Source organism: Balaenoptera musculus, chromosome 4, assembly GCF_009873245.2.
Source record: "Balaenoptera musculus isolate JJ_BM4_2016_0621 chromosome 4, mBalMus1.pri.v3, whole genome shotgun sequence".
In the NCBI taxonomy this organism is placed as follows: Eukaryota; Metazoa; Chordata; class Mammalia; order Artiodactyla; family Balaenopteridae; genus Balaenoptera; species Balaenoptera musculus.
In genome coordinates, this window is record NC_045788.1 from 115,794,474 (window position 1) to 115,806,079 (window position 11,606).

Sequence of the window (11,606 nt, forward strand, 5' to 3'; positions counted from 1 at the left end):
TATAAAGGAAATATAATACATTTAACACACACACACACACACACACAGATAAATATATACATATGTATGTATGTATGTATGTATATATGCAGGGCCTGGGGCAGAAGTCTGTAATCAAACTATTTGTTCTGCAGTGAAATATGTGAATGTACATCCTAAGTGGGTTAAATCAACACTTTAAGGAGACCCACATCAGTTCAGTCAGGTCGGCCATCAAATGGTTTAGCACCAAACTCAAGAAAAATCTGAATCGTGAGAGTTTTGTGACTTTCAGAACTAGATTTGAAGTTATAACCTTGGGGAACTTATATTTAGGGGTAAGGTGCGTGAGAAGAAAGTAGAGTTTGGGGAAAAAAAGGAGACAGGAGTAGTCAGAAAATTCCTTCTAATGGAAGCTGGTAAAGAATGCCAACGGTAACATTGTGTACAGATTTTTTCCTCACTTAGGATGTACATTTCTTAAGGCATATCCCATCAATCTTGGTATTCATCATTTCTTACACCAACTATGGTCTCCTTTAATATATGTTGAACTATATTCATTCCATCTTCTGACAAATAACCATTGTTTATGATATTAATGAATTTAACAAAATTAAAGAAGCATATATGTGTGTCTAAGAATAAATATGCTTACTTCTAAAGTTGTTAAATAATTCTAAGAGATAAAATATATGAAAATTCTGAAAAATGAAGCTTTATAAAGTATTATTAATAGTATGTAAAAGACTGATGCTCATTCATTAAGCTCTTGGTTTTTCACCTCCAGATTACTCAGTCTCTCAATTTTTGGGTAAGGAAAGCATGTGAAATTGAAACCAATGCAGTTTCCATTGAAAGAGTTTGTGAATATGAAAATATGGATAAAGAGGTAAGCACTCCTAAATAACTAATAAATGGATGCAGAATTAAGGTATTGTAATACACCTTGAATTGACATCTTAAAAATCAATTTTGAACAAAACCTGCATTTCCAAATTTATGCTGTAATATTTTGCATTTTGACAAAATTAAAATTCAATCTATTGTAAAATACACCATTATTTTATATAATCACTAAAGTAGAAAGAAAGCACTGCTAATTAAATTAGGACTGTTCATAAATTATAAGATATCCCATTTCAGTATTGTTATAAAAATGAAATATGAGCACCTGTATTAAGAGGCACAGTGATCTGTCCCCAACCAATGTAAAGTAAAATATGCAGCCTATGATTATAACTTTGTAAAGATTTTACATTGAGAAAAGTGTCTTAATGCAGTCACCTCATAATTATTTACTGTCTGATTGTCCAATTTTAAAATTAACTACGCCTTTACTGCTTATACCTTCTGTCCCATTTACTCATCATTAACATCTCTGTGAATGGGAAGGAGAAGGAGAATAAATCAATCTGCTTTGTTCCCTTTAATTAGCTATAATTTGGGAGAGAGAAGAATTAGACTCTAGACAGAGTATAATGTTTGCATTATCTACATATTTTACTAATCTAGGGTACTTCTGTCTCCCAGTTCCGTGAATTAACAGGGCACATGATAAAGGGTATATGTTGAATTTCTGTATCTTCTTCAATCCATTTATAAAGGTATCTAAATCTTCGTGAAACTTTCCTCTTTTGCTCATAACTCTGAGGAAGAAGTGTTCCTCCTCCAAATAAAAACCTACAAATTTCCAGTTGTATTTTGGAAACATCTCTTCATATCTTTTCTCAGACCTTATTCCATTAACCACCTTCTCTAATTCCTAATTTCAGCACCCCAACCCCTTTACTCCTTTCAGCCTATAAATATACTAAAATATATTCTGCATACTCCAACTCCTACCTAAACTTTGAATCTTCCTCTAGATTCTTCCCTGGGTCTTACCTTCCTTTTTCGTACACATTTCACGAAAGATTAGTCTACCTTCACAATCACAATCACAGTTACCAATATTTAGTTTGTTCAGCTTATTGCCATGTAATGACTAATATAAAAATTGTATCATTCTCTATATTTTCTAAATCTTTTGCTATTAATATATGTTTTTTTTCATTTTGAAAAAAGGACAATAAAATGTGTGTGTGCACACACAAGCACACACACATTTAAAAAAAAAATCATCTTTATGTAATTTGATGCAAGTTGTAACAGACACCATTGCAAAAACTCTTGATGTGGAAAGAAGTAAATGTGTCCAAATGACCCCTATTTACTCCTCTATAGCCCCATTTCTCTGCTCCTCTTTACAGCAGAATTCTTGGGAATAGTTCCTGTACTTGCTCTCTCTAATTCCTCTTCTCTCATTCTTTTCTGGACCCTCTTTCACACAGGCTTTAAATCCTACCACTTCACTGAGCCTGCCCTAGTCAAGATCACCAATGGTAGCCTCTCAGTCTTCACTTTACCTGGCCTATCATTTGACACTTGTGATCACTCCCTCTCATGAAAACACTTCACCTCACTGGCGGGGCACCACACTCTTCTGCGTGTTCATCTACCTCCTGCTATTCCTCCAGTGTTCCAGAGCCAGGCCTCAGTCTCAGGTCCTCAGCATATGTAGTTAGTCTCCTTTACCTGGAAAGGGTTTCCTCTGACATCCACGTGATTTGTTTCCTGACCGTGTCCAGTCAAGCCTTTTCTAACCACCCTGCTTAAAATTACACCAACCCTGCCTATTTCCTGACTTCCAAAGCTTTATCATCAACTAACATTCTGCATAGGCTATATGGTGCTTTTTGTCTCTCCTCACCAGCATGCGTGCTTCCTAAGGGCAAGAATTATTTGTTTTTCTCACTGCTAAATCACCAACAACCAAAGCATTAACTGGCACAGTAAACACTCAGTATTTGGGAAATGAATAAATGACAAACTGTCCTCCTCTCAGCTAAAATTTCAGGTTACCTTCAGCTCCTTTATAAGGTTTTAGATTTTTCTTAATAACTTAATAGAAGATGGAAAGCCTCTTTATGTGTAAAAATTTATTTCTAAGATTTTGGTATTTTTTAAAAGTGTTTTCAGAAAAATCATAATTTTTACAAATGTCTTTCATCATTTTTGTTTTATCACTTTTGTTTTATTTTTATTGGGGGGAGATATTTTTATTGTAATTATAGTTTAAAAAATATTTCTTTGTTTTAAGGCACCCTGGATAATGTCTAAAAGGCCTCCATCACAATGGCCCAATAAAGGGATAGTGGAATTTGTTAATTATCAGGCTCGATACCGAGATGATCTTGGTTTAGCATTACAAGATATCACTTTCCAGACTCATGGGGAAGAGAAGGTACCATATATATTTCATAAGTCTCACTTTACCTTTCATCTGAATATATTTATTGTTAAGGCCAAAGTATACTGTGATATTGAATATAAGATGGTCATTTGTTCAAATTTCATATAAAAGTAATAAAGACATGTGGTTAGTTTGTACAGAATAAGTTTTTCCTCTATCAACAAAAATATATATTTTAAGCTGTTCATAATCTGTTGTGAAACATGATTTTACTATTTTTTAGCTTTATTGAGGTAAAATTAACAAATAAAAATTGTATTTTTTAGGGTGTACAGTGTGATAGTTTGATATACATGTATTGTGAAATGATTACCATAACCTTAAGAACACTTAAGATCTACTCTCTTAGCAAATTTCAGTATCGTTAATTATAGTCACCATGCTGTGCATTAGATACCTAGAATTTATTTGCCTTATAACTGGAAGTTTGTACCCTTTGACCAACGTCTTCCCATTTTCCCCACCCTTCAATCCCTGGTAACCTTTTGTTTGACGTTTTTAGATTCCACATTTAAGTGAGATCATACAATATTTTTCTCTGTCTGGCTTCTTTTACTTAGCATCATGTCCTCGAGGTTCACCATGTTACCACAAATCGCAGGATTTTCTTCATTTTTATGGCAGGATTATATATATGTTTATATACATACATATTTTTTTCTTTTTCCTTATCCATTCATGCATGGCATACACTTAGGTTGGTTCCATATCTTGGCTACTGTGAATAATGTTGCAATGAACTCGGGAGTGCAGATTCCCCTTCATCATACTAATTTCATTTCCTTTGGCTGTATACCCAGTAGTAGTATACTTTATTTTTACGTCCTCTAGTAAGCGAAGTGCAACAATAAGGCAGTAAGATAATATATAGTTACCTATACAGTAAATACATAGGAAAGAATATTTGTATAGTCAGTGACATCATGTTTTCCAAGACCATTAGTGACATGGGAAAATGCTTGAGATGTAATTTAGTTGATAAAAACTATATACGAAACTATTGATAGTATATCATTTTTGTGTTTTAAACAAGCAAACATATACACATTAGCAGAAATCCTAGAAGAACAGTTACAAAGCATAAACACTGATTCTCTCTAGGTGATGGGATTTTAGATGATTTTTGCTTCTATATTTTTCCCACATTTTTCAAAATGTTTTATGAAAACATATTATTATCCTGCCTAATCAGATTGATATTTTACAAATCAGTAAAAGTAAAAAAACATTTTAATTAACAACAATGTTCCATTTTCCCTTTTTCAGAAACCTGCCTTTGGTATCTCCAAACACCTCCTTTTCTAACCCTCTAAACCAGGTCCACTGCAGTGACATCAAGGACAAAAATATTTTTGGACCAATGAAATCATTGTGGAATTTTAATTATTCTAATTAATTCAACATACTCTGGGTTTTTCTGACGTATAATAGTATGTCAGATTTAAGGTTTAAGATATTTAATTAGGGTTATCCAGCCACCATAATCTTCTCTCTGCCCATTGTTCTACTAACACCAAGACACAAATCAGCACCCAAAAGAGGTTGCTTTAGTTCTCATGGCCAAAGGAACACACGCAATCACTGGATGTTTATGACAAGCTGATTATTTTGTCCAAGAATCCAAAATACTCAGACATTATCTGTGACCACCCTTAGTGGTTTTGATGCAGTAGTTGTTTTGATACACCAAGGAAATTTGCAGGCATTCCTTTAGATTTTTTAACCTAGCTAAGCAAAGGGTTCCAGTCCCCTATGTTTGTTTGCTTGTTTGTTTTGAGGGAGGGATGGTAGAGAAGCCTCATTTTGAAAGTCTCAGGAAAACAACCCCATTATCAGTCTCTCTTTAAACCACACCCTTAATGGCTAGTTTAGGGATGGTTCAGGGATGATCTACTCTTCCTGGGACTGCTAATGTGCTCTAGTTAGGTGGTAAGTAAATTACTCAAAACTGGAGGAAAGGGACTTCCCTGGTGGCTCAGTGGTTAGGAATCTGCCTGCCAATGCAGGGGACACAGGTTCTAGCCCTGGTCCGGGAAGATCCCACATGCCGCAGAGCAACTAAGCTTGTGTGCCACAACTACTGAGCCTGCACTCTAGAGCCTGCAAGCCACAGCTACTGAGCCCGCGTGCCACAACTACTGAAACCTGTGCGCCTAGAGCACATGCTCCGCAACGAGAGAAGCCACCGCAATGAGAAGCCCGCGCACCGCAAGGAAGAGTAGCCCCCACTCGCCGCAACTAGAGAAAGCCTGTGCGCAGCAACGAAGATGCAATGCAGCCAATAAAGAAAGAAATAAATGAATAAAAATTAAAAAAAAAACAAAACTGGAGGAAACACACATATTAGCCCAAGCCTTTCCAGTGAGTAAGGAGTGTCTGGATAAAGACTCATCCTTGCAAGTCACGTTAAGTCTTCCATGACAGTCAATGTTATTCTGGTTGGCAAAATTAGATTCTACTGACCCGACAAGTAATGTATTTGTTGTCAGTACCAAGGTCCCCTTCCCTTACAAAAAATACAATGTAAACTGTTTATGATAATTTCATTATAGATTGGAATTGTGGGACGAACTGGAGCAGGCAAATCAACACTATCAAATTGCCTATTTAGAATTGTAGAAAGATCAGGAGGCAGAATTATTATTGATGGAATTGACATATCTACAATTGGGCTTCATGACCTTCGTGGCAAACTTAATATTATTCCACAGGTAAAGACTGTTTTGTCGTTAGTCTTTCTTAACTCCCTCTAGGGAAACTTCTTTTGCTCTATTTTATTTTGTTTTTGTTTTAGTTTTTTTTTTAATATATTCCTTTCAAGCATATACATTCATTTTGGGGAACCAAATTATTTTAAATGTATTATGAAAAATAACTATGTAATTAAATCCCATTAAACACTCTAAATCTGAAGTGTTCTCCCTACGTACATTTATCTGTTTGAAAAACTGGTATGTTGCTTTGCAAGTTTCCTTCATAATAGTAAATACAAATAAAATTCAAATGTAGAGGTCAGGCTGCAACACATTGGTATTTTTTGGAAGAAAAAAACAATTACTGAGGCTTTTGCTTAGTTGGTAATTTGAATGTAGGATTTTGATTCTTTTGACTTGAGGTTTAAAAATATTGAAAAAATGAAAAGAACAATAATGCAGTTAGATCTTTTTTCAAGTCCTTTGATTTTTCCATCTGTGGCATCAAAGGAACTTGATCATTAACAAGTATGCAAATTGCCTCAATAATATGCCTGCAGTCAAAGATGACTTTATTCAGTTGTGTTTGAGAGATTTAAGCTGAGCATTTATGAAATACCTTTATATTATTCTTTAAAAATATCTTAAAATACTATCATCTCTTTGTCATAGTGTTTAAACACATACTTACATTCATGAATTCACTTCAAAACTAATTTGAGTAAAATCTGAAATTCTGACAGGGATAAAATTGACTGGAGAAAAGAAACAGTCATTCCTCTCTTATAAATCAAAACCGGTGTAGTAAAATACAGTTTCACTAGACATGTCAGTGTATTGGAAAGAGCGTGGACTTGTTGTCTTTGAATTCTACTTGAGCACTTACCTTCTGTGTGTCCTTGGATGAGAGCTTTTTAAAACCTCCAGTTCACTATCTGTCAAATGAGGATATTTACTTCTATCTTTCTGGGTTGGTGAGCTGATAGATAATATTATATACATAGTATAGATTACATTTATTCAATTCTTTTCTGTATTATATTATATCCCTGACTAAAGGGCAGCTACCATCGTCATTATTATCATGGTTGTGATCAACATTATTAATAAGAGGACGAGAAAGAATCAGGAAGCTTATAATGATTTAATCTAACTTGCAACTTATTCTGATTTTCTTCTGCTTTTGGGTTCAATATAAAATGAATTTGATAACTATTTAGTTTTGATCATTTTGTTTTTTCCTTATTTAATGTATGCATGCCTCATGTGACAGTAAGATTACTGGTGACTATTTTATTCTCTAGGACCCTGTTTTATTTTCTGGAACGCTTCAAATGAATCTGGACCCCCTAGACAAGTATTCTGATGGCGAGCTATGGGAGGTGCTGGAACTATGTCACTTAAAAGAGTTTGTGCAGTCCCTTCCCAAGAAGCTGCTGCATGAAATTTCAGAGGGTGGTGAAAACCTCAGGTAAGCTGCTAAGAACAGAGCTTGCCCAGGTTATTCATTCAGGGCCTCAAAAGGAAGTCACTCCTGAGCTACCATGGATTTTGTCTGGCCTGTTCAAAACACACCATTGTTGATTTCTTCTAGGGAAGACAGACAAGGAATAAATAAAATGATAGCCACTGGCTGGGAAACTGCTGGTGAAGGGAAACAAAGGGGAAAAAGAGGAACAATGCAGTATGAAAAGTCACTATTTAATTGAATCTTCTTTTGCAAAGACTCCTACTCTAATAGCTTTCTTCCTAAAAAAAATGTTGTAGGGCTACTTTGATGTTTGATGTCTTAGGATAGTCCCTTCATGTGATCAGAGACCTAAGGGAAATCAGTTAGGCCCTCTCTGCACTGGAGAGACACAGCCTGTATGACTCAGCTTCTTCTTTGTTTACTCTCCCCTCCCTCTCTCTGTTTCTGCCACCTTGGCCTCCTTGGTTCCTTGCTGTTTCATGAAGATGCCAGGCCAGTTCCTGCCTGCCTCAGGAATTTTACATCTGCCAATCACTTTGCCAGGAACAAGTTCCCATTGGAAATCTTCAGGACCCACTTTCCACTTCCTTCAGGCCTTGAATTTAAAGACATCTTCTCAGTGAGGATTATTTTGGCATGCCCATCTAAAATGCCCACCCCGTACCCACATTTTACACCCTCCCTTTCTGTACGTTCGAATTGTTCTCATTGCTATGCATTTTGCTCATTTATCTTTATTTTTTGTCTCCCTATGTAAACACACAGACAGAGCCTTTTGTCTGTTTAATTCACTGTTCTATTTGCAGAACTTGGACCAGAGTCTGGCATATAGTAATCACTCAGTGAATATTTCTTAAAGAAAAGAATGAATGAATGTGTGGGTTAGGAAGAGAGTAACAGTATAATTAGAATTTTAGAACAGGAAGTGTATGACCATAAATTCCATTGTGGAAATCATTTTACTATCTTTTATAACAGCGTTGGACAGAGACAGCTTGTCTGTCTTGCTCGCGCTTTGCTGAGAAAAACAAAAATTCTCATCTTGGATGAGGCAACAGCTTCCATCGATTTTGAGACTGATAACTTGGTGCAGACCACAATCAGGAAGGAGTTTTCTGATTGTACCATCCTGATGATTGCTCACAGACTGCATTCTATCATTGATTCAGACAGGTATGCTTTATTTGTTTTCAGAAATAAAACTGTTTCTACAGAGCTACCTATTGAACATACGAAACACATTAATTACTTGCCACTAATAAAGGATTTTATCTGTGCTGAGAGATACAAAATGTCCCCTAATAGTATGGAAGATATTTTCCAAAATAGAGGAATTTGTTAATGCTCAAAGAATATTAGAAAACTTGATATATTTCCTGAGTTAAATAGTACCTTTATTTTGTACTGACATAACTCATACAGTAATTTAAACTTTACGGTAGCAAGAACAAGAAGGGTGAACTGAAACACTGATTATAGGTTACCTGACTGGATTCTTTTCACATTGCAGGGTGCTTGTTCTAGACTCTGGAAGGATTACAGAATTTGAAACACCACAGAATTTGATACACCAGAAAGGACTTTTCTTTGACATGCTAACAGAAGCAGGAATAACACAAGACTCAGGGATAAAAAGTAAATACTTTTAGTTGTATATTGATTGTACCAAATAAAATAGTATTTGAAAAAATAAAGACAGGGGAGAAATGCAAAAAAGCAGGCCCCTAGCTACATGTTAACAGAAACAGCGATAAGCACCATAGCTCTAACCATAATGGGCTGTACCCAACCTTCTTTCTTCCATTCATTCCCTCCAGAATATCTGCCTTTTCCTCATTGCCCAAAGTGCTAAATGCCATTTATCCCTTAAGTCTCTGACCCTGTTCAGGAGTCATCTTCTGCACAAAGCATCTCTTGATTTTTCCCTTCGCTCCCCTGTCTGATCCACATGCCCTTTTTCTGTCCTCTGAGTAGCCCTATGTGCATACTTTTATCATGGCAGGGACCATACTCTATTTAAATTCTTTTAGTCTTCCTCTCCTTAAAGCTACTTGAAGGCAAGTGCCCAGTTTATCGTTTTTGTGTGTTAGGTTCCTAGCATAGTGCCTTTCAGGTTGTTGACACTCCACAAACGTTTGTAGAATGATTAGGCATTTTAGAGTAATATTATACAGGCACCTATATACATATGTAATAACTTTTTTTTTTTTTTTTTTATAAACCACTGGATCCTTAAGTGGTTTTTTTTTTTTTTTTTTTTTTTTTTTTTTAAAGCACTTTTCTTTTTTTTTTATAGCTACTTTATTTATTTATTTTATTTTATTTTTGGTTGTGTTGGGTCTTCGGTTCATGCGAGGGCTTTCTCCAGTTGAGGCAAGCGGGGGCCACTCTTCATCGCGGTGCGGGGACCGCTCTTCATCGCGGTGCGGGGACCGCTCTTCATCGCGGTGCGCGGGCCTTTCACTATCGCGGCCCCTCCCGCTGCGGGGCACAGGCTCCAGACGCGCAGGCTCAGCAGTTGTGGCTCACGGGCCCAGCCGCTCCGCGGCACGTGGGATCTTCCCAGACCAGGGCTCGAACCCGCGTCCCCTGCATTAGCAGGCAGATTCTCAACCACTGCGCCACCAGGGAAGCCCTGTAATAACTTTTGAGTTATTTTACAGTATATAAAATTATGGAGGAATCACAGAGAAACATATTGAGTTATTCAGCTGCTTTTTGGAAAGAGTAATTATATGTTAACTGAATTTTATAAAATAAAATTTTGCTTTATTTAAAAATAATATTTTATAATATTTTTACTATTTACTTTGAGTAAAAAACCTATATTTTCTATGGAATGTCATTTTTTGGCTTGATTAACCTCAGTGAGTTATATATCAGATGGTATACATTCACAAGTAATTGTTGATTTGTAGTACTAATTATATTTTGAAGGGCTTTTTCATTTGGTAGTTTTATGTAATAGAAGCAACATTATTTCTCTGCATTGCCATTCAAATTTGAAGTTTTCAAACTTCAATGGTATTTTCCTTTCAAGATGATTTTAATAATATATTTTAACATGTTAAGACTCATCAGCCATTTCTTTTATCCTCTTTTTCTCCTTCCTATGCCACAACTTTGTACAACCTTGCTTCATCCCCTAAGGCTGTTTATGAAAAGTACCATAAATTATAAAACCCTATATTATCTAAAGCTTCATTCCTTAAAATGTAAGCTACTGAAAGTGCTATCCTGTCTTTACAATTCCTGTAGTACCTACCACTATGTTTTGTACTCAGTAGGCATTGAGAAAATATGTTGAAATCCATTAAGAAAGGGAACTGGATATTTCATTAATATCAGTTAAAATTTATGTTTTGGCCTCTTTACATATGTAGTAAATCAATCAGAGACACCGCATAATTTAGAAATCTAATGGGAAATCAACAGTCACCTGGATAAATTGTGGTATCTTCATACAGTGGAATTCTATACAGCTATGAGAATGAATGAACACATGCTACAGGCAACAGCACCGATGAATCTCACAAACATAATGTGGAGTAAAAGAAAACACAGGGGACTTCCCTGGTGGCACAATGGATAAGACTCCATGCTCCCAATGCCAGGGGCCCGGGTTCGGTTCCTGGTCAGGGAACTGTATCCCACATGCATGCCGCAACTAAGAGTTCATGTGCCACAACTAAGGAGCTGTGTGCTGCAACTAAGGAGACCACGAGCTGCAACAAAGAGCCTGCCTGACACAACTAAGACCCCATGCAACCAAATAAATAAATTTTTTAAAAAACTATAAGAGAAGTCAACCACAAAAGCATATTCTTTTATGATTCTATGATTCTATTGATACAAAAGGTTTGGGTTTTTTTTTAAAAAAAAGGAGAAACTATACTCCTAGAAGTTGGGATACTGGCTACTCTTGGTGGTATTGGGTAATGATTGAATGGGTGAACAAGGTAGGCTTCTGGGAAATGGTTATGTTCTGTTTCTTGATCTGGGTCTGAGTATTGGTTCAATTTGTAAAAATCATCAATCTGTATACTTAGGATTTGTGAAAATATAGATAGATAGTTATAGCTATATATATATATATATATATATATATATATATATATATATATATATATATATACATAAATATCTCATGTATAATATAGTTTAATAA

At 35.7% G+C, this 11,606-nt stretch overlaps 1 protein-coding gene across 2 annotated transcripts in view; it reads left to right on the top strand.

Moving 5' to 3' along the window:
* The window catches only part of LOC118893927 (multidrug resistance-associated protein 1-like), an 84,354-nt gene extending 74,722 nt beyond the window's left edge, over nt 1-9,632 (top strand). For both annotated transcript variants that reach the window (XM_036849586.1, XM_036849587.1), the window contains 6 exons: nt 770-871; nt 3,122-3,265; nt 5,827-5,985; nt 7,272-7,438; nt 8,417-8,611; nt 8,949-9,632. In XM_036849586.1, coding sequence (XP_036705481.1) covers nt 770-871; nt 3,122-3,265; nt 5,827-5,985; nt 7,272-7,438; nt 8,417-8,611; nt 8,949-9,087 — 906 coding nt within the window. In that variant the 3' untranslated portion in view covers nt 9,088-9,632. The remainder of the gene's footprint in view (nt 1-769; nt 872-3,121; nt 3,266-5,826; nt 5,986-7,271; nt 7,439-8,416; nt 8,612-8,948) is intronic.
* Nucleotides 9,633-11,606: the final 1,974 nt, after the last annotated feature.